This window comes from Populus alba, chromosome 13 (genome assembly GCF_005239225.2).
Source record: "Populus alba chromosome 13, ASM523922v2, whole genome shotgun sequence".
Classification (NCBI taxonomy): Eukaryota; Viridiplantae; Streptophyta; class Magnoliopsida; order Malpighiales; family Salicaceae; genus Populus; species Populus alba.
In genome coordinates this window covers 16,296,970-16,323,302 of record NC_133296.1, presented here as the reverse complement: position 1 = coordinate 16,323,302, position 26,333 = coordinate 16,296,970, and the positions used below count along the sequence as shown (strand labels likewise).

General features: G+C 34.9%; 3 protein-coding genes across 7 annotated transcripts; 2 read left to right on the top strand and 1 right to left on the bottom strand.

The window, feature by feature from the left end:
* The first annotated feature begins 2,726 nt into the window (after nucleotides 1-2,726).
* Nucleotides 2,727-11,160, top strand: LOC118054032 (uncharacterized). 4 transcript variants are annotated; one of them, XM_073404030.1, is made up of 19 exons: nucleotides 2,727-3,037; nucleotides 3,213-3,235; nucleotides 3,378-3,562; nucleotides 3,656-3,772; nucleotides 3,864-3,930; nucleotides 4,162-4,250; nucleotides 4,439-4,534; nucleotides 5,301-5,355; nucleotides 5,907-6,006; nucleotides 7,274-7,463; nucleotides 8,158-8,323; nucleotides 8,415-8,452; nucleotides 9,142-9,211; nucleotides 9,290-9,394; nucleotides 9,486-9,511; nucleotides 9,600-10,503; nucleotides 10,587-10,636; nucleotides 10,819-10,975; nucleotides 11,080-11,160. In XM_073404030.1, exons 1-18 carry the CDS (start codon nucleotides 2,996-2,998, stop codon nucleotides 10,947-10,949), a joined length of 2,454 nt encoding a protein of 817 aa, XP_073260131.1. In that variant the 5' UTR covers nucleotides 2,727-2,995; the 3' UTR covers nucleotides 10,950-10,975; nucleotides 11,080-11,160. The 4 variants fall into 4 exon arrangements, with proteins under 4 accessions (XP_073260131.1, XP_034921353.1, XP_073260132.1 ...); XM_035065462.2 differs by having other exon boundaries at nucleotides 3,888-3,930; nucleotides 10,819-11,160; XM_073404031.1 differs by having other exon boundaries at nucleotides 7,274-7,460; nucleotides 10,819-11,160.
* Nucleotides 11,161-11,296: 136 nt separating this feature from the next.
* On the bottom strand, nucleotides 11,297-15,410 carry LOC118054033 (uncharacterized). The gene is made up of 9 exons (XM_073404032.1): nucleotides 15,278-15,410; nucleotides 14,945-15,013; nucleotides 14,040-14,837; nucleotides 13,640-13,702; nucleotides 13,181-13,545; nucleotides 12,631-13,038; nucleotides 11,866-11,918; nucleotides 11,706-11,770; nucleotides 11,297-11,595 (listed from the first exon to the last, which is right to left on the bottom strand). The coding sequence occupies exons 1-5, from the start codon at nucleotides 15,408-15,410 to the stop codon at nucleotides 13,328-13,330; spliced, it is 1,281 nt and encodes a 426-aa protein (XP_073260133.1). The 3' UTR covers nucleotides 11,297-11,595; nucleotides 11,706-11,770; nucleotides 11,866-11,918; nucleotides 12,631-13,038; nucleotides 13,181-13,327.
* Nucleotides 15,411-17,869: 2,459 nt separating this feature from the next.
* On the top strand, nucleotides 17,870-25,391 carry LOC118054031 (B3 domain-containing transcription repressor VAL1). 2 transcript variants are annotated; one of them, XM_073403797.1, is made up of 14 exons: nucleotides 17,870-18,287; nucleotides 18,521-18,635; nucleotides 19,649-19,730; nucleotides 19,888-19,989; nucleotides 20,495-21,156; nucleotides 21,271-21,367; nucleotides 21,471-21,645; nucleotides 22,194-22,273; nucleotides 22,387-22,444; nucleotides 22,552-22,811; nucleotides 22,957-23,006; nucleotides 23,513-23,626; nucleotides 23,727-23,794; nucleotides 24,306-25,391. In XM_073403797.1, the coding sequence occupies exons 1-14, from the start codon at nucleotides 18,047-18,049 to the stop codon at nucleotides 25,010-25,012; spliced, it is 2,811 nt and encodes a 936-aa protein (XP_073259898.1). In that variant the 5' UTR covers nucleotides 17,870-18,046; the 3' UTR covers nucleotides 25,013-25,391. The 2 variants fall into 2 exon arrangements, with proteins under 2 accessions (XP_073259898.1, XP_034921352.1); XM_035065461.2 differs by having other exon boundaries at nucleotides 17,871-18,287; nucleotides 24,309-25,391.
* Nucleotides 25,392-26,333: the final 942 nt, after the last annotated feature.

The window sequence follows — 26,333 nt, the reverse complement described above, 5'->3', positions numbered from 1 at the left end:
AGGAAGGTGTCCCTTAAGACATCATGTCGTCTGCTAGTGGGCGGACAGAGTATTTCTTTTGGAAGCACATGTCTGTTATGAATGGTTGTTTGTTATTTCTCTTCTAGCTTGCGGTTTTGAGCGTGTCTGGCAGTGTGGTAGCGGTTGCTTTTTAAATAGCTTTTCATGCCGAAATAAATGTAAATGATGTTTTTTCATTTTTTAAAAATCATTTTTGACATCAGCACATCAAAACAATCCAAAAAGTACAACCGCAACTCAATTTTAACAAAATAAAAATAAAAATTAAAATTTGTCAAAAACACAGTTACAAACACAAAAACAAACGCTTCCTTTGTTTCCCAGTCATGTTAGTTTTTTGTTTCCTAGATTGCAGTTCTTTGCCTGGACTACACTCTAAGAATTTAAAATTAACATCTAAAAATCACATCACAAAAAAATATCATGAACAAATAAATGAAATCTGACTAAAAAATTGACTGGTTAATAGCTGGAGATCTTGTGCGGGCGAGGGGGAGAGCTAGAAACACCTTCCCTTTGCAGATGGCCCATGCTGTGATATCCTTGGACGCTCTACCTCGATGCTAAAATTCTCAAAAGCATAGAACGGATCTCCGGCTAACCTTATGCTCTCACCACCATATTAAAGCTTCTCTCCGAGCTCTTCTTCCGGTGTCCTCAACCCTTCAATTAATCCCCTTAGTCCTTCCTCTACCTCCTCTCCTTTCAACTTTCATTGCCTTTTCCCATATATCTTCACGCCTTTAATTAACTAAGGTTACAAAACATAATCGTAGTAGGGAAGTTCTCGACCTAAATTTAACGGATCTAAAAAACTCTTCAAGGATTAAAAAATTCACGATCAATATAACATGTCTAGACCCAACCATTTACGAGTTCAGCCTATAAAAAAAGCTCAACACCACAAGAAATTTTTTCTTACCGTATGTTTATAAGTTAAATACTGTAAATACTATTATAGATAAAATTTTAAATGGTCGTAATAAAAGTTTTGACATAATAAAATGATAATTCATATCTCCCCTCTTTCTTAAGAAATTTCAAGTTGAAACATTTACATGAAATAAAACATAGCAAGAAACCTTTACATGTTTTGTAATAGTTGAAAGAGAAATGTTGCTTAGGGAAACAAAGAAAAGGATTTGGGTATTCCATATCAATTCAATACATGTTAATATTATTTATATTAGTAAGATAATATATAAAAAATAATTAAAAGTTATACATCCTAACAATAACGGCTAATATTAATAATTTTGCACCCTTATAAATATGTTTGTTGTTGTTAACATATAATAGAATAAAAAATAAGTTGGAAAATAAAAAACACAAGTGTTTTCCTTCAAACAAATGTATACTTGAATAATAAATGAACGTGATTTATTATTATTTAATATGATTATACTTAGATTAATAACAAAATTTTTTTGAATATATTTATATTATTTTTTATGCTGCATGTATTTTTTATTTTTCAATAATTATAAATACCATTATTCTTTTTAGGCTAAACATCTCTATTTGTTCTTATGTTTCAAAAACATTTTTAAATGAATTTGTTTTTTTTTACTTTAAGTTGATGTTTTTTGGTGTTTTTAGATTTTAAAGTGTTAATTTTAAAAATAATTTTTAAAAATAAAAAAATATTATTTTAATATATTTCTAAATAAAAAACATTTTAAAACAACATCATAAACATTCTTCTAAATAAATAAATTAAAAATGCCACCATCTTTGAGTAGGACAAGGGATTGAACGAATGGATAAGGAAATAGGCCCGAAGCCAAGTCAACGCATGGCCCAACAGTACCATATTTGCTATAAACACACAACGAACCCCCAACAAGTGGGAAGCATCAGACATCAGAGGGAGGGACTAGCCAAATTCATGATGATTCATTCACCTAACTCGAGCCCGCAAAATTAAAGAAAATTGCTTTCATAATTATTTTTATCCAAATGTAATTTCATCATCTTTAACGACATGCAAGGATCGCTCATAGTGTGAAAACGATAAAAAAGTTGAGTTTATTTAGATCAATACTAGTTTATAGCCGTGATATGCTACAAGTCAGAATAAAAAATATTTGTTTTTAAAAATATAACTGATATTATTATTAAATTTAACATAACAGGTTAATTTTTCTAATTTAATTTCTATTATAATTTAAATTTATAATTAAATTATATAAAAATTAACTTGATATAATCTAGTTAATTTGCCCGTGATTTTTTTTAAAACTTTTTAAAAAATAAATTATAAATTTTTTCAGAATAATTTTTATAAATTAGTTTAAGTTGTTTTATATAGTTGGATAGTTATAAATTTGCATGGTTGAAAATAATTTATTATTTATATAGAATATTTGTTATAAAATTAGCTTAGAATTAAAATTTTTAACTTTTGACTTGTTAATGCTAACTTGTATGAACTTCTTTTGTCATTAAAATTGCTTTCAATCATTTTTATAAAACATACTTTTAACGTACACAACTTATTTTTATGATATATTATTCGTGAAAAGTAGCTTTTAAATTATAATTATAATTAAAAATTAAGTATTATATTTCATAACCATGGCAAACATACCTTTTAGTTTCATAAAACACACAAACTGGCTTGAATATACTTCTTATTATGAACGACTAGTCATCTACGAACGGATGCTCAAATAGTCCTATTTAATTTAATTATAAGTTGGCGCCTTTTAGAAAAACAGAACCGAACAGTTTCGTTCCGCTCTCTCAGCATCTGGCACTAAAAAATAATCAAGCAGCACTCACTCCATCAATGAATGAGCGTCCTCTCTTCTTCTTCTTCGTCGTCTTCTTCGTCTAGGTTTCGTCAATTCGCTTTAGATTCATCTGATTGGATCATTTTGCTCCGTACGAAATTTGAGTTTATTAACTGATTTTAGTTAGAGAGCCTTTTGCTTGCAATCTTACTATTCTGATAATAATATTAAGCGTGCAAATGTTGCAATGGATGGGAGGATCAAGAAGGAAAGTCACTACTGTACGCCCCTCACCCCCCCCCCCCCAGCTTCACTGAATTTCTCTTCGGAACTCTTAATTGCAATTTTTGTATGGATTCATCGGTATTGAATTTGCACTCTATATTCTAACCCAAGTGAATAAATCTTCTGTCTTTTTTGCATCATTTCATGTCATCTCTCGTGAAATTTTTTAAGTCAAGGAGATCTACTCAGAAGAGGTATGGATTGGAAACCTTTTTATTTTTAAATTTCTATTTTTTTTGTGCTTTTAGGGTTAATATCAATGCATAATATTTTGGATAATTGCATTACTTAGGCATTAGTGTATAATGTGTATGTACCTTTATGTGATTTTCTTAGGCAAAAGCAGTATTTTGAACAAAGGAGAAGGAAACAGCAGCAGCAGGCAGCTGGGTTAGACAGCTTTGAAGAAGGGGTTAACATTCGAGGGGAGAATTGCAAAGAACATCATCGATCATTGGATGTTCTTAGTTTGCAGAACTGGTCAACAATTGCTAAAGACTGCACGTCTACTTGCCACCCTGGTAGCCCTTCTGAATTCCGTGGCATTTTCCCGTATTTTTCTAATTTTGTTGACTTTCTCTTTCTGCTATTTTCTTCATATCCAACCACTTAAGGAAGGGAAGATGCAAAGGTCAATGCTTCAACAGTCAACTCCCATATCTTCAAGGATCCACCAATAATTCGAGCCAACCCTATCGGTCCTCTGCAGTCTCCTGAAATCATGGAAACAAGTATTTTTCCTAATTTGTGTGCACTGCTACGTGATCTCATGCCTTGTTTTCTAATTTTTCTGGACTTTGTAAAGTGCTAAATGATGTTTAGTGATTGCTGTTATTATTGTGAAAGGAACTCTATCAGGCTACCAACCGGAGACTGTATCACCGAAGAAGTGAGTAAGGGTGTGATGAGAGTGCATGCACATGGTTTTGATTTTATGAAACACTCTTCTACTTGCTCAGTTATACTCAACAAACCCATGCAACTTTAAACTGACACAAATTAGTTAACTTCTATCATCATGTTGCACTCCATCCAGTAAGGTTCCAAAGTAGACATAGACACATCTAGCATCATCTGTTGGTCCAGTCCTAGTGTTGAATTGGTTTACATTTTATTACAGGGTTCTGTTTAGCTCTTCAAATAATCGCAGCAAAGCTTTCAGTGGAACCAACAACAAATTGGATTCTTGCAAGATGACAACTCAGCAATGTAAATAGCAAATATTCATCGGACAATAGTTTTTCTTTGTATACAGCTCTCATTGTAGTTGCTTCTGGTCATTTATTCGTGGATTGTTTCAGGGATCTTCAGTTAAGGTCTTCTGCTGTTAAGCAGATTTTTGTATGCTTTGGAAATTCTCGTAACTCTTTTTCTTTCATCCCTGATTTGTTTTCCAGCATCATCTGTTTTTGAATTGCTTGCTGACGATGAACCAAATGGAAAGTCAGATGGAAGTCCAGCACGTGAAGCTCATGTTGCATTTTCAGTTGAAGGTATGGTCTTGTTGATTTGGAATTTGAAGGCAAGATTAGTACTTCACTTGTTGCACTTTCAATTGAATTCACTTAAATTTTTGGTCAACTGGATCTTGGGGCATATAATGTACGATACAAAACAAAGCATCTTCTCCAATAGTGTCTCCCGAAGTTTATGGTTTTTGCTTTAATTTCTCTTCTAAAGCTAAAGGCATCACCACTTCAGCAATAAGCAGGAAACTGGAAAATCTTTCAAGATAAAACATAACCAAGAAATATGCGAGGAATAACAGAAAGTCATTCAAAAGACCTATTAGTCCGTCACATATCACCCTTATAAATGCAATCTCCGATTTTCTTACCTTTATTTGTCACGAAGAGTGTGCAGGGTTCACGTGCTACACCTCTGCATACACTCTTTATTACAGCTATCTCTCCATATATCTCCAAATTTTCTGTCCCTTTTAGTTCCATTTTCCCTGAAAACTTGACTGGGTGCTCAAAAAATAGTTCTGGATGTTGTTAGGGGAGAATCTTTTTCTGAAAATAATTTCAAAGGTTTTTATCAATTTCTGTTTAGGTACAACGTTTCCCTATTAGGCATGGATATCTAAATACCTAAGTTCTTAGTATTACTTCCTGTTTAACAATTTCTACAATTTGCTATAGAAGCTGGCTTAACAGAGTTTTGTAACCTATGAGTAAATATATATCATTGTTCCACACTTGTCATTGTTGTTCTGTCATCCACAAAACTATTTTGATGCCTGCATTTGCATGTCAGGTTTGGGTAAAGTGGGAGCAGAAACGCCCCCCTACTCACCGCGACAACCTGACAGGTACTTGAACCCATTTAGGCTTGTGCCTGTATTTTTCACTCCCAGTAGAATTTGCATCTATTTTTCTGAAGAAAGCTATGAGAAATTAATTTTAAAAACTGCAGCCATCTTGATCTTGCAGGACCCTTCTGTATTTATAATTGTAATTGAAACCAGTAGGAAATCTTTTCAGGGGATATTATTAAAATGCGACTATTATGCCACTTTATTGGATGATGCTATAAAGGAAGTTGAAATAATACACATATCATAAAATATTCCCATATAATTTGTGTTGACTGCTGACATGTTAAAATTGTGCCAAATATAGTTGATCTGATTTTTTTGTTTTTGTTCAAGGTGGAAAGTTCAGTAGAGTGTATCATGTCCGTGCATGACAAATGTATAGAAATTTTTGTGTTTCTCTTTTTGTGTGTCATTTCTTTCACTTAGTTTTAAGCTCTATGGTATAAAGCTGCAATTATATCTTGCTTATCAAGTTGAAGAAACTCTACATGGAGAATAAGCTATGAATTTGAACACCATCTAAGTTAATTTTCATGTGACTATAGATATGTTTCCTATGGCTGCCCCTCACCATTGAAGGCTGCAAGGCAAATAAGCTCATCAAAGAACCTTGATTATGTTCTGAATGACCTTGAAGTTGAAGTGGTAAGTGCTCTACTGAGTACACCTCCACCTGAAGTATGACATCAAATTTCTTCCTTGGCTATATCTCATATGATTTCTCCCCTTTAATTTTCTGTTTCATTTTAGTAAATAACTCCCGTCTTTCCTTCAGAAACTTATGCATGCCCTTTAACCTGTATGAAAGATTCTACTTCATTTGCTGTTTACCTTCTGCATGTTTTATGTCAGCTAGTTTTTTTAAGTGCGCTTTGTATGTGGCCATGCATGGTGAATTTATCTCTCCATCTCTTTTTGAATTTTAGAATGTAGTTTTGGATATACCATATATCATATAAATTTTAAAAAACCTAAGTTGTTTTTGGATGATAAATACCTAAAGCCAATATCATGCATGTAGCAAATTGAACTAACTAAATCATTTTTCGTGTGTGATAAATTCTAATAGCATTGATCTCCTATGAATTTTAATTTATATATCTTTCTAAATCATACTTTTCGTATTTCTAAAGACTAATATAGCTAATTTTTTCCTTCTTGATTTTTTTTTTTGTTGAGCAGTTTTTTTATTGATAAATCATCATTGTCTTCTATCTTTATTGCTCCACTTATGTTGCTTGTGAAATTAAATCAATTTAAGTGAAAATTTAATGCAATGTTATAATCTAAATAATTAATTGAAATTTGCTCACTTATCTTTCTATCACTTATTAGCTAATATTATTATTGAATGGATTCATTTCAAAGATAGTTCAAGTCAGGAATTAATAAGTTTTTCCTTACTATAAATTATGAAAAATAGTTTTGTAAAATGAAATTGTGGCAATATATACTTGCTAAACAACTAAAATCAACGTAATGTTTTTACATCAATTTTATTTTATTTTTTTATGCTCTTCTATCATTTTTAATGTGAATGAACTATTCTCTAACTTCACACTTCTCAAATTTGCATTATGAAAAAACCTTTTCAACATTTTCATTTTCATAATGATATCCTTATATTTCTAATTTTCATTTATAAAAGTTTATTACAAAAAATAAAAAGATTTTTGGAACTTTATGTTAGAGAAACCAAAAATCTATAAGAAAAATAGTTGAAGTATACTTTCTCATTATATAAACTAAATATGTAAAGTATCTTTTTATACCCAATATAATTTATATTTGCAACATTAGTATAGTAGTCATTGCATGAAACCTAAAAAAACTCTCTAAGAATAATTGATTTTACAATATCAATATCATTGAGAGAGATTTGCAATTGATTAGTGTGATTTGCCATATGCAGGATGCAATAATGCAACATGTTGACATGCCACTACGAGGCCATCCTTCGGAATTTTCAATGGAGATTGAGGATTCGTTTTGCAAGCTAAATAATAATTTATCTACCATCACAGAAAGTGTACAGCTTGATGGCCATGGTAGAATGAGGAACTCATTTGGTGAAACTGAGAATAACGACGATACATGGGGTGGTAATTTTTGGTTTGCTTTTTCATTCATGCAATTAATATTTTTATCTCATTCATGGATTATGCCTTTTATGCTTGTTTTTCATGAACCAATTTGCAATATCCTGCAGTTCAGAAATTTGTAATATCCAAGTTCAAAAACCCTTCCTGTATTCTTATTAAATTTTTAAACAGTGGTTTCTTAGTGTTTTATATGCATCTAGGTTTTGTTATTGTCACTGGATGAAAACATTGCACTTGCTGAAGGACAATCAAAACCGACTGTATGTGCCCATGTGGTTAAACATGCCTTACCTAGTTCTGGAGAGACATTTAAGGCATTTCATTTGGCTCTAGGTTTGTGTCTCAATGATTACACTTTTAAGAAAGGAAAAGGAAAAAAAAAAAGAGAAGAAAAAAAATTACTTTGAGATATAAAATTCTCAATTAACTTCTGAATCATGGACAGCACTATTATTTTTTCCTTCAATATCATGTTGGATATGGACTCCTGGGGTGTTTTGAGTTCTGTTCTTATGGCTTTCATGTTTAATGCTGATTTCTGGGGTGAAACTGAGGTTGGGGATACGGTCAGCTTTTGTTTATTTACATCTCCAGAGTGATTTTAATCAGCTGTTCTTATAGTTGATTTTTAGTCCTTCCTGTGGTTCTCCAAGGATCCCAGTGTGGAATATTTATTTACCTTTTTACTTTCCAGCAAGGTGTAGGTCACGGGATGCCAATTTTCTTGATAAGAGGGGATTTGATATTTCTTGGAATAGCTGGCCATATTCTATGGATGGTAATTCTGCTGAATTTCTGAAATACGGAAACGATAGATTGCCAGATGATGCTTTTGAAGGTTGTCATCTGCTGAAGAAAAGGTGTTTAATCAACACCTGACCTTTCTCCACCTGTTTTGACAAACTATAATGCATGCTTCTTGATCATGGTATTATGTTTATATTTTTGCAGGGATTCTATAATTGCCAAGGAAGCATTCAATATCTTAGGTGCTTTCTCTCTCAGCTACTTGGATTTTGTATCATGCCTCTGTTCATACTGCTATTTAAAAAAAAAATATACATGAAAATGAAACAATTTTTTTTTTTTTCTAGAATCATAATCATGAAATATATAATAATTGTGTGTGGTTTATTTTTCTGCCATGGTATGTACATTTTAAAAATTCTAATTTGTTTTTTTGGCTGAATCCCTCTCATTTCTTGCTTATGTCTTGGGAATGAGTGTGAACTTAAATGTTTAGCAGCTGATGAAATTTCTTACAGAGGAGCAGTTTCTCATTTGGATAGTGTCCTCCATTCTTTTTGTTTGTCTTTTTTTCTTAATAATAGATTATTTATCATTTTGTATAATAGATTATTAACTGGCTGTTTAGTAGATCTTTTCTTGGTCTCATGGTTTTGGTTGCTTGTTGTGTTAAAGGCGTTATGAGTTAGATTCCAATTGGACTGGGATTCTTCCTATAAGATCTACCATTGTGGCATCATATGCTCAAATGACTTTTACCTCCTGTTTGATTGTTGTCATCATCATCACCAATTTAATGATGATGATGAAAGGATGTTGTTTTTGTCCTTCCGCTAGTATTAGATTGCATATCTGGTATAGAAGATTGAGAGATTCACGAGAAAAGGGCCCCCTTTCCTCTCCACTGAATGTTCTCTGTTCTTTTAATCAGATTCACCCTCTCTGAAGCATCAAACACCTGAAACTGGTTTTGATTTCATGATTTCTGAAAGGGCGGCAAGGTAAGTCAAGTTTTATGTGAAATTATCTCAGTAACTTGAGCATATATACACCACAGTTTTTCCTTCGCATGATGACAGGAAGCCTTCACTGCAAACGAATTTGGGTTTTGGAGATACAACCATCCAACCTGATTGGTCTTGCTTTATCACAAAAGATGCTAGAGACAACCAGAGCTTGTTGAGGTAATTGTTAGTAGTTCTCCACACCTGCCCCCTTACGTAATTCATTTTCTAATTCAACTGATGTTTCATTACCTTCGTAAATATTTGGCAGTGAAGAGTCAAGCTCGTCCACTGCAGGTTATGCATTTTTATTGGGTATGAGGGTTTTTTGATTCAGCTTGCTCTAAAACTCATATTTAAATAAAGTGACTTTTTTCAAAGGCAGTGAAGGACAAGGTGACAGATATTTCGCCATCAAACTCTAGAGCAAGACACAGCCAAAGGCATCAAAATGCTTCTTGTTTCCCTGAAAAGAATTGCAGAACTGAAAGCATTTTTCTCAAGGGAAGACAATTCAAAAATAGGGAAGAAATTCAGAAAGGAAATAACGTATTTGGATCAGGAAAATCCACACGGATCCCAATGCTATCAGAGTCAAGCAACTTAGATTGTCCTTTCCAGGAGAAAATAGGGTCACGTAGGAATTGGATGCTTAAAGAAGGATACGGGTCAGCAGATATGAATATGGGTTTCAGTTCACCATGCCTAACCTCAGAAACAAAGCATCCTTTGTCAGGCTCCAAGCCTTGGACTGAAGATACTTTCGATGCCTTTGTCCCTGAACCACAAATTGATGCCAAATTCTCCTTTGGCACCTCCAAACATGGTGGCTCTGTTAAACATCCACCATCTGGCAGTTTTATCTCTGAAAACTTTGCCTTCTGCCAACAATCTTGTAGTATGCACGCTCATGATTCCCCTACGTTCTCGAAGGTTGAGTTTGGGGCAACCAGGGCAGATTTTACTCTGGATTCTCCAGATTTTGAGTTCAAAGGCAACCCTCCAGATTCATCAGAATATGCTGCTTCTCGTGGAGAGAAGTTGGTTTTGGAGTTATCAGCAAAGGAAAGTGTAAGCAAAGAAAAGAAAAATAGATCAAAATTTCAGCAAACCAATTATGAAAAAGTCGAGACATGGAATGGCCCTGTTGGAAACAACATGAAGCCAATGAATGCATTAGAATCTGTGGATAATGGTCCTGACCGCAAGTATGCAAAAGATGAACCTTTGGAGACATCATCATCTGTGAAGATCCCTAACAAATCTGAAAGCAGTGTTGATAAAAAAGAGTACGTGTGCCATACTCTCTTCCTCGTGCTTTATATTTAAACTTATAATGTGTGGTTTCTAAAGCGGTCCATTATGTTGTCAGATATCACCATGATGCTGAAGTTTCTCCTCCATGCCCAAAGAGGAATAAAGGTATCAAGATTTTGCCTTCAGTCTTGAATAGCCAAGTCTCAAGTCTTTTGAATTGATTGATGGCCCTTCCTTGCCATTTCTTTCTTTCTTTCACTTATTTTTTGTACTAATATGCTTGTTTTGGATTGAGGCTTGGATCTTATTGTTGTTTGAACCAATAAGCTTGACTCATCTTAATACAGAAGCAGAAAATGAAGGGCCTGGAGACAGGAAGATAAGCAGAGATGGTAACCGTCTTGATTCATCTCCCCCAGTGATGATGCTAAAAAGCTACGTTCTCCAGCTTCTTTGTGTGCAGAAGGCACCGAAGTAGGCTTCTGTACAGACACCTTAAGGAAGGTATATTCTTCCTTGCAATTGGTATAGAGATTCTTTTGAGACTGAGGGAAAGAAAAACACAATGCAATCCCTCTTATTCACTTGTGTGCATTTAATGGCCTCAGGTCCCTTCATTCGTGCCTGTAACTGAGTACAGAATCAAACATGTCTGGTGATGCACGATATAGTTTTTCTTTTTCTGTAGACTTTCATCTGTTCACTTGCTTCTGGGTTAATAGTACGCACACGTAAACTTGGAACTTCAATTTTAACAAATTCCATGTTCAAAATAAGAAATTATCTACAAATGCGGATTAAGCAGAAACGAAAGGCAAACAACTTTGTGCTTGCACTAAAACCTCCTTATATATAGATAACTACTTTAGATGTTAACAAAAGGGATGAAGCAGTCTAGTGTATAACACACTTCTATTGATTGCACTAATCCTAGAATTACTCCCCAAAATCAACATTTTTTCTTTCATGTTTCTCTTTTTGACATCTTTTCTGCATGTTCATCTTCCCCTGCAAAGCCTCCTTGTGATGGATTGTTCTGTTTTTTTTACATGGCACTCAGTTTTGTCACGTCTGATAGCTGAAGAGGCTTTGGCAAGAACTCTTGAGCTCCTTCCTCCATGCACCTGTTTAGGTGGAAAATATTTGATAAATCAATGATTTCTTTCTTTCATTTTTTTTAAAAGACAATTAAACCAGAGAAGAAACAAATTGAAACTGCAAGGCAGGCAATTACTGTTTAATTCAAGTAGGGATGTTCTCAGATACAACTACTGGTATCTCCTTCATGGTAGGTGATTCCTGTTTGAGAGGATAGATTAGAAATTACAGTGGAGGCTACATCATTGAAGACGAGTACTGATATTTACAACTTAATTCTTTTCAATAACTCATACCCTGTCATTCCTCGCATGCAATAGTCTGTGATGATCAGGTTCGCCTTCAAGTCCTGCACCCCAAAAAATAATAAAACGAGTTGGAAATGATAGAGTTAAATTCATAAAAGCTAGAATCAGTCCTTCATTGTATGACTACTTTGCTTACACCATGATTGGTGTGTTGTCCATCAACTAAACCCAAAAATTCTAATGCCTTTTTTTATTTTCTGCTGTGGTAATTGTATAAATCTAGTGATATTTTTATTTGAAAAAATATATATATATATATATATATTATATATTTTTTTTTTTTAAAATTCATTCTTAACATCTACAATTCCGCATGTGAAAACAATTCAAAAATATAAAAAAATAATTAAAAAAACTCAAAATTTGAAACCATCTACGGAAACAAACACAGCCCTAATCCCTTGCTACCTACCTCTCTAGCGTCCAAACAAATCGAGAAGTAACGACAACAAATCAAATTGTTGTTTTCTTTTTCAATTTCTCAAAATGAAAAAATCAAAACAGAAGATGTTGGGTCTAGTCTTTTACTATCGTCCCCTTTGGAAATGAGTCCTGCATTTGTGACCCTGTTAAGTACTTCCATGGTGACATGACCAACTTCTGAAGTGGAAATCATGTTCTCCATTAGACTAGCTAGTCCTTGCAGCAGTGAAAGTCTAGCTAGTGTGATCGATTTTTCGAGTCTTTTCTGTTCCCTTTTGCAAATGATGCAATTTACTCTACTTAAACATCAGATTATGAAAGAGAAAGTACCGTTTTATCAGAATCAGCTGTCTTTGCTCCTACAAAACCATGGGTAGAAACTAGGAAACTTAGAACAAGGTTCACCAAAACCCCATGGACAAACTATGATATAAAAGAGATAAAATATGTTATAGAATGTTCTTTGGTAACAAATTATACCAACAGATAGAGAACAAAGTCACTAAAAAAAGAAACACTAATAAGTGAAAAGATAGAGAAAAGAGATTATATAGACACATCCACAAGGAATTACATCATTTTCATACCATACCATACCATACCTTTATATTCAGAGTTGACGTGTAACCTTTCAATAGCTTTCCGATCTATCAAGCCATCATCAACAGCTTAAACATGTGGTTTCTCATCAAAATCAAACCCCATTGATGGTGATGATGAAGAGCCGGCCATATCTACCTTCAAAGCACGCACACTGTAATGAGTAACCACCTCAACAGAACAGAAAAAGAAGAGTAAAATTTGATGTCCTGATGTTAACGTCTTGTATACTGATTAAAACATGAAAAGCTTCATAGTTCCGTGACTGCATTTCCATTACCTGGTTCAACCATAGTTCGTAGAATTGATGTTGGGCATTCAGTAGTATAAGTGTCATTTTAGATGATAATCTTCATCTAAGTGTATGCTCATAAAATTCTGCAGAGTGGATGACCATTAGTGTCTTGAAGGAACTCCAGTGACATGCTTAATTCCCGACCAGTCGATCCGCCTCTTCATTGGGTGTCTTATCCATCCGATCAAACTGATTAATCCACTTTGCTTTATGGACATCCATGTTTAAAGAAACAAACCTTTTGGCAGCCAAGAAATCAGTTTCTTGGTCATCTGAAAATTCTTTGAGCATAAGGGCAGGCAATTCTCTCTGGATTGCATTTTGAATCCTCGTTCTACCACGCATCGATGCTGGCAGAAAAAAAGGAAACAAAGGATGCTTTATGGTATACAAGCAAATATACACTCTAATAAACAACCAGACAAGTTTAAATGAGCAATGCACCTTCAAGACGCCATGTGATGTCGTGGTGAAGACATTGCAACCATTGAGAAGCTGCAGTAGCATCTGGGAACCAAAAAAACTAAATCAATAAAAAATGTATGCTTTACATGTCACAGTTGGTTGAGATGGGAATTCTACTCAAAGCAACCTGAGACATTGAAAGTACCTGCCCTCATTCTCAACATATAGATCCTAACGTCTAACTTCAGTAAGGTAAATCTGAGACATTAAAAGGATGTCTTCTCCGGTCTTCCCCAGTCAGAAAATTTTGCTGCGCGTGGAATTTTGAGAAAAAGAAAATCTTTTGTACTTTCTATACAGATATCACTGATGCTCATTATATACAAGCGGCTTTGAAAACTTAACTAGGCCAGGGTTTAACTTCAAAATTGAAACTAACCTTCTAGAGAAAGAGAAGAACCCCTTGCTGTGCTTGCTGACACCTCATCAAGAACAGAACTGCTTGCATTTTCAGATGCTGTAACTGAAGATAGGGATGACTTCAATTCATCTTTGTCCCTTCTCACAGCTATCCCCAAATCACCAACCTCTTCATCATATTCTGTTTTCACACACAAATGGTCACTCGGGCCCTTTGAACATAATCCCAGTTGGTCACTTCCTGACGAACTATTTGGGCATCCAATCACATCATTTTCACCAGATCTCTTTTCCTGCTTACTTGGGATGTCAATATTTTCTAACGTATCTCTTCTAACAAAATCGCGAATCACTGAAAATACCTGTTTACTGCTTCGTATCCTATTTATGATCCCTGGATTGAACTCATTAAGCAACCCACATGGTGGAGAGATCCGAGAGTACATGTTAGTCGGTTCTACCTTTAAAACCTTCAAAAATCCATTTGGTACACCAATCCTACGCATCTCACTGTGCTTTTTTGGCGTTGGCAGCATGCCAACGGAAGGTGTGGTCCCTGGATTAATTTTCTTGAGCAATCCAGAAGCAGACACAGCAACCTTAGTCAACCCATCAACTCGCCGCACCTTTGCAAGCTCCGGTTTTTCACTAAACCCAGCATTTCTGTGCCTCTCTCGCTTCTTATTTGGCATCGGAGCAGGCCTTGGTTTTGAGGCAGACAGAGGCAATGGCGAAGGCGAGAGAAATCCATTTTGTTTCAATTCGAGCCAAACTCTCATAGCATCCTTTTCCTCAATCGAACCAGCAGCACAATGATCTAGGGTTTCAACAATAAAACCAACAATTCAACTCTACAATCCATGAATATAATAACCCAAACAGCATGAGTATATAAAACAAGTAAAAATCCTCCTTGATTTTTACCTGAACAACTGCGTGTCGGGTTCATTGAAGTCTTTAACATCTTTTCCTTTACAATTTCTTCTTCACCAACTGTAAAATCCAAAAGGGTCTGATTTCTCAGGATATAAAATTTAAATCCCATCAATAAAGCAGAATTCCATTATTTTCTCACAATTTCAACAACAAAAGACTAAGAAATACATAAGAAGACAATCTTGAAGGGAAAAAACATGCATAAACACAAAATTCAAGAAAGGAAACATCTTGGAAGAGAAGAAAAAAAAAGGGCTTATCTTCGGGACTAATTAGCAACAGATAATTTAACCGAGCCAGAGATTATCCAGATAGACTTACCTTTAAGAAAAATAAAAAAGCAACCCAAGATCTTGGAAGAGGTGAGTTTTGAAGGGCTTGAGGGTTTAGCAGCAGAGACTGAGATTATATTTTTCAAATTCCAAACAAGGAGTAAATAGAACCTTTTTGACATCCCCGCGAAATCAATATGTGTTTCCCGGCAAATTTTTTAAACCCAAACCTTAAAGGGCTTTTTATAGGCCCATAGTTGAAATTTGGGTCCATCTTTCTAAACCGTTAGCCCCATATAAGATCAGGTAGTTGGTGGTTTAATTGATAATTAATATAGTCATCTCAACTAGAATTTTGCGAGGGATGAATTTGATAGAAATATAGAACAAGAAAGGACTTAGAGTTTAGACCAACTACAAGTTTTGGGGGAAAATTGAAATAACCTTAAAATGTAAGGGTCAAATTGAGCAATATCAGAACTTGGGGTGCCATGGCCCCATGCTAATAAGTTGTTTCTTTAAATTCATCATGTTAATTTCTCATGTGAATAACATTTAAGACTGGAGGCAATGCTGTGATAATTACAGCACTGAAGAATATTAAATAAACAGCAAGATCAAATTTCTTTGTCCACGTCTTTTAGTTTTGATGCAATCACATGCTAATGATTGGATCATAAATTTAAGTAATTGGATCATAAAATTATGCAGGATCTATTGTTGGTAACATAAGCGCATATGAGTACTTTTCTTACTTCTTAAACAAAAAAAAAAAACTCAAAAGTCTAAATTATTAGATGAGATTCTAAGATATAATTTATATTATTTTTTAACATGTATCTTAAGTGAAGACTTTTAAAATTTGAAACTCAAACATGCTTACATTATTTTTTATTTAATTTTTAATAAATAAATCGAGATGATGAGATTTGAGTTTATGACTACTTTATTATCAAAGTTCTGATATCATGTTAAAGAACCAATTCAACCAAAAAAACTTAAATTATTAATTGAAATTTCATAATATAATTTATATTATTTTTTAATAAAACAGTGTAAGGAAGATTAACATGGCAAATGATCCAAATATGCTTTTAATAAAAAAAAAACAACAATCCAATTAAGGTATTTTACAATTAATTAATCTCCTTGAATTTTTAGTGTTATATATCTACATGCAGTGCATGAATGTATCAAAAAAATGTTAATGCATGCTAAAGAACCCACGGCGCCGATCCCATCACCTGCACATGCAAACCCCAACCCCAGACGAAACTAATATACGACAAATATTATTCACTAGCAAATTAAATAATTAATGGCACGTAGTATTTTTCATCGAGAAATTATTAATAGTGCTGGGCTCTGAAACCACATCCTTACAAGAGTACTTGCTCTAAATAATATTGTTTTAAGCTCATGATCTGTACATTAATCACAGCAAATTATCGCTTCCCTGTAACTTTTATTGCCACCGTCATTTGTAGTTGTTGGTATAAAGCTCAAGATTTATTATCAGCATACCAATGTGTTTACTTTTTATATTTTAGTGAAATGTTTTCAAAAGGATAGGGCAAATTAAATTAAAGTCGTTGAAAGGACAGATCAAGAGAAGTCTATTGCCATGGTCATTTATAAGTTGTTGTTATTATAAAATCCAAAACTATATACATCCCATTACTGGGAATTTAATAGAAGAAAAGGAAATTTATGATCAGCATGTATACAAGGAGGAAGCGTTTGGGAACGCTGTTGAAATCGTGTTCCTATAAAATTTAATATAATTTGTATGTTTTGATATGATAATGTTAAAAATAATTTTTTAAAAATAAAAAAATATCATTAACATGTATTTTAATACAAAAAATTATTTTAAAAATAATCATTACCACATTACCAAACATACTTATATATAATATGTTTTTTCACATTTTAGCGAGGTTTTAATATAATCTCAGGTGGATAGAGCAGGATTTTCTTGAAGAAAAAGGGAAGACAGAAGAGAAGTCACACCAGGCGCGCGCGCGCACACACTTGAACGTTTACAAGATTAAACTTGTTTACAGTGCTATGATCATGGCTATGAAAATTATTGTAGTGGGATGATACTGATGTAGATTGAAGAAATCTTCATGTCCTGCTTAATTAGCCGAATAAGGAAAAGAAATGGCACTTGAGGAGTAGCTATTGAGATTAATTATGTTCCTTAATAAATTTTTTTAATTAATATAAATATCTGAACCAGTTTATATACACCTTCAAGAAAATATAAACCTATTGAATGAAAAGACAAATCATTGCAGCATGCAGATAATTACGAAGAGACTAAAATATGTCTTATGTTAAACATCTTCCTCGTTTTCTTAACCTTAATTATTTAAAAAACTTTAAATGAGAGAAAACAACTTACCATTCCCATGAAATGTTTTTCATTTTTATTTTAATGAAATTGAATGAGTAAGGATTAAAGTACTTGTCAGCCAATCACGTTTTAAACTGAGATTAATTGCAGAAAAATAAATATACAAAAATAATAAAAATATTATATTTAAAAAAAAAACACGCTTTAACGTACAGTAACTAGTTTCAGGCCGTGGTTTTATTGCTGTAAAAAGACAGGACACAAGTAGCTGGGAAGATAGCAGAAGGGAACAGTCAAGCTCATCTACATGTCATCTGACAGTTCTTCACAAAAACCCACGAAACCGCCGTGTGATGCTATCATTGTCCGAATGAGCGAGTTAAAGAAAAAGAGTCGGCTACTGTTCCTTTCTCTTCTTTCCTATGTTTGTTAGGAAAGCGGTGTAAAGTGTCGTGCATGCATCCTTCCTTTTTCCCCCTCTTCCCTTCCTTCCGCATGTTTGCATGCACTCTCTCTCTCTCTCTCTCTCTGTGTTCTATTTATAAAACAAATAAACACACTTTGTCTCTCTGTCTTTGCCCATCCATAATACTACTACTACCAAACAAACTTAACTCGTTCGCTGTTCCTCCCCCTCCTCTTCTTCCACTCTGCTCTACTCACCAAGCACTAACTCTTTGGTTTTGTGCTAATGAAGGTAAGTATGCTGAACATATTATCTTAAGAACTTGGGCTTTTTCTTTTTTCTTTTTGGAATTATTTATAATGTTGTGCATGGAGAGATTAGATTGTCAAGTTTTAATTTTTGTTTCAATTAAATTGTGGGTTTTGGTTAAGAAGGGGTTTTAGGGATCTTTGTGATTTGCTTTTTTTGTTAATCATTGGTTGTTTATCAATTAAAAGGGCTGATTTTTATTTTTTGAATAAAAGAAATGGGCACCAAGATTTGCATGAATGCATCGTGTCAAACTGCAACAACTCATGAATGGAAGAGAGGTTGGCCTTTGCGATCTGGTGGTCATGCTCTTCTCTGCTACAATTGCGGGTAATCCCCCCTCCTCTTTCTTCTTTTTAATACTGGATTTAATTTCCAATGCTAGCTAAGTAGCTTCTTCAAGGGCAGTTTGGGGATGTGAGGTTTTGTTTCTAGTTCATCACTTTGTTGTTTTTGCTAATCGATTCCTTGTTTTTTTGAATTGGGTTTTCACTGGACTAGATTTCTGTTATGTGGTGTGTTTTCGTACTTTTGTTGTAAGAATCAGTGACATTGTGATTATGGTTATTAAGACATCTATAATTAGATAATTAGTACTTGAGCAAAACCAGCTATACCTCAGCTACTGCTTGTTATCGTATCATGGAAACTTTTCATCTTTAATTATAGCATATAATTAAGCAGCTAATTATGGCTTATAAGCAACCATACAATTCACCCGCCACAGCCACAGTGTTTTGAATTTTGTTCATGGTATTAACCAGCTGAGGAAAATTGCTGGCCATCCTAGGAGAACCTATCGAATTTTATCTTTAGGCAGAATGAGCCTAAAGCAATAAAATTGGACAATTGTTTTTTGTTTTTTTTTGTAATGCACTTTCTTATACATTTGGCAGGGAGTGGATGCTCAACTTTAATTTGAGAGAATAATCCATTCTCACATTAACTGCAACTGTAGCAAATTTTAAAATTTGATAGAGATGTTGCCATGTCAGTTGCTTTCAACAGATTTTAGTAGTTCAGATTTGAACTGGCTCATTTGTTACGCTTGTTTTTTCTTTCCCACTGAATTTCTGTAATTCATGGAGCTTTATAACCACCCCTTGGCCGTTTCTGAAAGCGTCGTGAAATTATGAGATATCTTATAACTTTCATAAGTTTGCAACAGTTTAACATTTACTCTAGTTGACCTTGTGTGTGCATTACAAGATGCTTTTACCTTCAACTCAGAAGTATCCTGGTTCTGATTGACCATTCCATTGGTGTCATTATGTTTGCTTCCATTGCTTTTCACTATATACTTGCTAATTTGATGTGGGTTCTATCTTTATATTCAACTTAAGATCTGCATATGAGGATTCCCTTTTCTGCGATACTTTCCACTCAGAGGAACCTGGATGGAGGGAGTGCAATATATGCAGCAAGGTAAGCTAATAATCTAGTAGCTATTACTTTTTCCAAACCCTTCCTTTCTATTGTTGAACCTTTCTCAGATGATATCAATTCATGCCACCCCCCCCCCCCTCCAAAAAAAAAAAAAAAAAAAGAAGAGAAAAAAGTCTAATTGAAATTTGTGTGACAGCATCTCCACTGTGGATGCATAGCATCAAAGTTTTTGCTTGAACTCTTGGATTATGGGGGTGTTGGGTGTGCTAGCTGCGCAAGGAGTTCTCGACTTCATTTGGTAAGATGCATTGCATTTCTAGTTTGTTGTATGCATCGTGTTTGAATATTAGTTTGAATGGGTTAAACAACTGCTTTTGGTTTTCAACCGTCACTGGTCATTCTGTCAAAAGCATGAATCATTCATAGAGGCTTATTAGATCACACGCTACACGTGTGAAAATAGTTTGCAAGCATTATGGCTTTGAAGACTTTGGTTGTCCAGAAATGGTTCCAGGATTGTTGCCTGTTCCTTATATACAATTTGGTGACAGACATGATTAATGTGTTCTTGTGAAAGAGCTGAATATATATGGAAGTTTTTCCTTAAGCATTATAGTTAACCAATTTTGCATGTGCCTATAGATCCTCATGCTTGATTTTTATTTTGATGACTTAAAATTATGGTTGTTGTACATAGGATGATGTATGCTGTTGGCATTTTAAATGATCTGACTGTAAGACAGTATGCTTTTAATGGCTCTAGTCACATGGTCTTTCATTTGTTTCTTTATTTGCTCATGCAGATGCAAAGTGATGAAATTCCTAATGGATTTGGCTTTTTGGCAAGAAATAATGCTGGTGATTCGGAGTCCATTCCTGCTGAAAACACAGTGGCTGGTAATAGCAATGATGAGGGAGGACTTGCTCAGTTGTGCAGGCTTCTAGAGGCTAATGAACCCCGTCTATTGCATCCCTCCAAGAGAGCCAACACTAATGGAGGTCTTGGGCAATTTAGACAAGAAGAGATCATGCATGCAATTGGGGATATTGGCACAGGCTTCTCAAACGTGACTCAACCATCAATTGGATCACCTAAATTTTCCAAACCAGACAATATGAGTTCTTTGTTAGATTTGAGAGATATGCACAGTACACTTTCTCAGCCATCTTTGAGTATGGCATTGGGAGCTCCATCTGGGACTACAAATTTTGTAACCTTTCCTGATGGGGCTGTTGAAGGAAAGGAACAAAGAAAAATACCTTCCTTTCAGCAGGGACAAAGATCTCGACCAATATTGCCTAAACCCTCAAAACCTGGCCTTTCTGTGAGTTCAGAGAATAATATAGGTGCAGCTTCTGAGCTGCGGATTGCAAGGCCACCTGCTGAGGGGCGTGGGAAGAATCAGTTACTTCCTCGGTATTGGCCAAGGATAACTGACCAAGAGCTGCAGCAATTATCGGGAGAGTATCCTTTATTTTAAAGTCTAATTTGTTGGGTAAATTTGCTTCTGTGATTTGTATTTTTTTCATCATCAATGGATTCAGAATTAGTGGTTTCCTTAAGCATGTTGTCTAAAAGTTTGAACTCCAATATTGTGCCATTGTTTGAGAAGATTCTCAGTGCCAGTGATGCGGGTCGAATTGGTCGATTGGTTCTTCCAAAAGCATGTGCAGAAGTAAGTTTAAAATTGTATAGTCTGTGCCCTTTTCCTGTTCCTTTTTTTTTGGTTGTGCTTCCCTATTTGCTTTTGTATTTGTGTAAGATTTAAGCCATTGCAGGCATATTTTCCTCCTGTCTCCCAATCTGAAGGGATTCCTTTAAGGATTCAAGATATAAAAGGGAGAGAATGGACGTTTCAGTTCAGATTTTGGCCCAACAACAACAGTAGGATGTATGTGTTGGAGGGTGTAACCCCTTGCATACACTCTATGCAATTAAAAGCGGGTGATACAAGTATGATCAATTATATTCTTGCTTAAAGTTGATATTAATGCCTCAGTGCTCAACATATTTTGCACATTGAATTGTAGACTGTGATGCTTTAACATAAAGTTTATGCTATTCCTTTCTGGGGATGACTCTGTGCTTGATTTCTAGTCTTGATAAAAGGATGATGTTAATACATAGTTATATAAGATATATATTGCTTCATTCAAATTAAGGCCATAACAATCAGCTGGTTTATATAAAAATCATGTATGGACCAGGAAGGTAGTACAGTTATTGAAATTAATGGAGCACCATATAACTTGTTTTGGCATGAAGTGAGATGTTCTCAGCTGCATTAGCCTGCTTAAATCTTGTCTATCTGTATGAAATTCGAATCCTTTCCAACAGAATTAAAGTGCATTAACGGTACCTCATTTGATCACTGTGTGATCTATTATACTAGTCATATTTTTGCGTTCTTTACTCTAGTGGAAGTAAATATCTTTTGCATGTCATGTGTTTCTCTTTCTCTCTAATGTTATCTTAGGAATGCTATCTTTTTCCTATCTCAGTAACATTTAGCCGGATAGATCCTGGAGGCAAACTTGTCATGGGATTTCGCAAGTCAACAAACAACGATAAAGATACAAAGGTTGAGCCTCATTGGCATTTTCACTTCATTCTGAATCCTTTAACTTTCATATGCCTTTTCACTTTTTTGGTGTGTGGAAAAATTTACGTTTACTTTGCTTGTTGAATAAACAGGAGGTCCAGGCATCTGGTCTTCTCGATGGCACTGCTTCAGGGGAAACTCCCTTTTCTGGTACTGTTGAGACTCTCCTTACAGTAAGTGGTTAATCTGTCTTTTTCAAATCATTAAAGGCAGCAAGGATCCTTACCAAAATACTCTGTCCAAACGTTTGAAATTAGCTGATGGGGATATTGGCTGGAACAATAGTGAGAACCACAGGGGCAGGATAGATGGGGATCTACTGCAGCAAACAACAGCGACCACAGAGAAGAAAAGGACTCAAAATATTGGACCTAAAAGTAAGAGGTTGCTCATGCATAGTGAAGACGCTATGGAGCTAAGACTAACATGGGAGGAAGCACAGGACTTGCTTCATCCACCCCCAAGCGTGAAGCCAACCATTGTCACTATTGAAGACCATGAATTTGAAGAATATGATGTAAGTTTCTCTTGTTCCATGCTTTTTCTTGCCCATGCATTGCAAATTATGTGCAATGATGCATCAAAGGATTCATAGTATTGAATTTCCAAATTCGACCATTTTTTCTGGATTAATTATTTGATCAAATTTCTTTGTCTTTTAGGAGCCTCCAGTTTTTGGGAAGAGGACCATATTTACTTCTAGATTATCTGGGTAAGGATTTATACATATGACTAGCATTACTTTCTGTATTAAGAAAAAGAACTACAGTACTGTGTTGGTAAAAGGATATCTTGGAGTTCTTTCAGCATTTGCCCAATGTACGGGTTGTCTGTTGTCAACATTTTCCTGTAGTCCATTGTACTCAAATTTTGAAAGAGGCTCTGTTAGTTTCTATTAGAAAAGGCATGTGTTGATTCCATAGAACTTGATATGGATGGCGGCAAAGTTCTTTTTGCCTGCTTGCTCCCTGCTTCTTACTATCTTTAATCAAGGGAAGCAACAGAGATCTAGCAGCTCTATTCCCAACCTTCATCTGTTTTGAGCTTGTAATATACCTCTCTTCCTCTCCCATCTTCACCATCACAAGAACTAGTGCAATGAATGGTTATGCAGCAAGCTGGAAGGTTGATCACTTGGTGGAATTTTTAATCTGCATGAATGGGCTTGTCTAAGTTCCCAATATTAGTTATTTTAATGCTCTATAGCTGAACCTTCAGGGGACAAGAACAGTGGGCTCAATGTGATGATTGTTCCAAATGGCGAAATCTTCCTGTGGATGCTCTTCTCCCTCCAAAATGGACGTGCTCAGAGAATGCTTGGGATTCAAGCAGGTTGCTCATTTTTTTATTGTTTTTTAGGATATTTCATTTAAAATCATTCATGATTGTTATTTGGTTTCACATTTCATATTTTAATGGTCTACATTCCTAGGTGTACATGTTCTGCACCTGAAGAGATGACTTCAAAGGATCTGGATAATGTTCTGAGAGTGAGCAAAGGTATGACCAGAACTCTGTGCTTTCTGCATAAGCTTTTATACATTGAGGAGTTCTATGTCTGTTGTTTGATTTAGACAGACTTTAGCTTGCTGTAGACTGTGTTTTTATGTGTGCTAGTAAGTCTTTGCACATAGTAAAATAACTGGGCAGACTAATAGGCGTTTTCCTCCCATGTCATGTTCTGATGAGGAATTTTAATGCAAGTGGGTGAAATTCCATACTAATGCAGGTTGCTTAAAAAACCAATATATATAATAAAATCTTTCATTGTCAAGGAAAACACATGATTTGAAGAGTCGTTGATAGTATTTTTTATAAAGATTTTCATTTGAAATTTAAGCTTAATAACCTTGTATGTGAATCCGTGATTCAGTTACTGTCAAGTAAAAGACAGTTGAATAGCAGTGGTGATTTTTTTTTTTCCATTTTTCTGAAGTGCGTGATTTTTATCCTCGATGAATCTCTGAACATCTCCTTGATCTGAAATTCCACCCCTACATCTTTGCAAAAGCAGATTTCAAGAAGCGAAGGAATTTAGGAAGTCAGAAGCGGTTCCAAGAGCGGGAGCCTTCTGGCTTAGATGCTCTGGCTACTGTTGCAGTTTTAGGAGACAATCTAAATGATTCAGGCGATCCATCAGTTGGAGCCACCACAAAGCATCCCCGGCACCGCCTTGGTTGCACTTGCATCGTTTGCATTCAACCACCAAGTGGGAAAGGCAAGCACAAGCCCACATGCACGTGTAATGTGTGCATGACTGTAAAGCGCCGTTTTAAAACCCTCATGCTGCGCAAGAAGAAACGCCAATCAGAACGCGAAGCAGAAATCTCACAGAAGGACAAAATGGATCATAAGGAGGAATCAGAAATGAAAGGCACAGTGAGTCATGAAGTGTTGCATATAAATAATCCAGACACCGAAGGAAATCAAAGCCAAAGGCAAATAGAGAAGCCAGAAACTAGTGCTGGGAAAATAGACCTAAATTGTCACCCCAATAGAGAGGACATGCCACTGGAAATACCAGGATTGAGCACGATGAACCTTGTTGACACCGCCGAGTCACCGTTGGATAATTATATTAAGCAAAATGGGCTTTCAAGCTTCGTGTGGGACCAACAGGGAGGGCCTGCTCAACAAAGCGGAGAGAGTCTGAGGCGCCTATCCGATGAAGCATTTCTTGCATCAATAGGCTGGACTCACGAGAGCAGACGCGATTGAGGCTACTGTTTAGGGCTTGGTAGTTCATGAAGAGTTCAATTATCTTCTCTCTTACAGTGCAATCCATCTTCGTTTTTATCCAAAGGGGTGGTGTTGCCCATCTCTCTACAGTCATAGAAAATGCAATTTTGCAGGATTAATTTTCAACCCCCAACCCCCCCGTCTATGTGTTCATGCAGGGTGTTATGAAATTGTTGACAGAGGATCTCAAATTGCCCTCTACTTAGAATTTAGAAGCTGTTAGTTTTATTTGATTCAATTTAAAGCAGAGGGTTTGACACAATTCTTAACAATTCAAAGAACCCAGAAGAATCAACCTTCGGTTAATGTCAAGTAAAATCGTGCCATTTCAACACAATTCTTTGCACCCCATTCATAAGCTCAAACTGTCTACTTGTCAATTAATTTTTGCTTGAAATCCAACACTCAATTCGGAATAATTTCAATTTTGTCTGCCATTTAAGTCCAGAAGGTTTGTTTTGTACACCTTGCAAGGGGGTGAGCTTGGATGCATGCAAGCCCACATTATCATTTCTCACAAATTCACAAATGAAGAACATGATTTGAATTCTCATTATTTGATTGAAAAAGGCTGCCAGATGCTAGCTATTACAATGCTATTGTTACGCTAATCTCCATTGATGATGTTTTGCAGCACACACATTCCTCGTACTCGGTTCAGTATCCTTGTGGAGGCAAGCGTGGTTTTGCAAGAGCCATGCTGTCTTCTTCTGCAATGGCAAGGTCGATGCTGAACTGGTTATTTTATTTTTATAATCCTAGTTGTAATTTTTACTTGCTAACTTGGGTTAGGTAAATTTCTTTTTAATTATTTTTTTATAATTTAATATTGAATTGATTAAGAATTAGATGTAATAATTTATTTTCTATAAGATTATTATAGTTTTTAGATCACAAATTTGATATGCTAACCTAGATTATCTCATATCAATCAAATATATTATTATTTAAATATTTAAAAAATATATTATCTTGGAATTTTATTTAATTAAATATTATTTTTACATGTTGTATGAGTTTTTTTTATGTTAATAATATCAACCAAATTATATCAGACAAACCATCACATAATTTTTTTTTATAATAAAAAATATTAATAATATTTAAATATATTTTTTACCATTCAAAAAAAGATTTAACTTTATCCACAGGATAACAAGATGGATCACTCATCTATTTTGATAGCTAAGGCACTCCCTTCTATGTGGCATTCCATGAACAGGTCACATGACATTCATCATGCTAACTCTCTTTAGGCTACACAACAACAGAGGCAGATTACCGGCCCATATGCCTCAAA

Bases quoted from the DNA above. Each gene is read 5' to 3' on its own strand.
- LOC118054031 (XM_073403797.1), top strand. From the start codon at position 18,047: ATGCATCCTTCCTTTTTCCCCCTCTTCCCTTCCTTCCGCATGTTTGCA. The intron at 23,007-23,512 runs GTAAGGATTTAT...CTGAACCTTCAG, and splicing joins TTTACTTCTAGATTATCTGG to GGGACAAGAACAGTGGGCTC. The intron at 23,627-23,726 runs GTTGCTCATTTT...CTACATTCCTAG, and splicing joins AATGCTTGGGATTCAAGCAG to GTGTACATGTTCTGCACCTG.
- LOC118054032 (XM_073404030.1), top strand. From the start codon at position 2,996: ATGTTGCAATGGATGGGAGGATCAAGAAGGAAAGTCACTACT. The intron at 3,236-3,377 runs GTATGGATTGGA...TGATTTTCTTAG, and splicing joins AGGAGATCTACTCAGAAGAG to GCAAAAGCAGTATTTTGAAC. The intron at 9,395-9,485 runs GTAATTGTTAGT...AATATTTGGCAG, and splicing joins GACAACCAGAGCTTGTTGAG to TGAAGAGTCAAGCTCGTCCA.
- LOC118054033 (XM_073404032.1), bottom strand. From the start codon at position 15,410: ATGTCAAAAAGGTTCTATTTACTCCTTGTTTGGAATTTGAAAAATATA. The intron at 15,014-15,277 runs GTAAGTCTATCT...TGGATTTTACAG, and splicing joins CTTTTTTATTTTTCTTAAAG to TTGGTGAAGAAGAAATTGTA. The intron at 13,546-13,639 runs GTGCATTGCTCA...TTTTTCTGCCAG, and splicing joins CATCACATGGCGTCTTGAAG to CATCGATGCGTGGTAGAACG.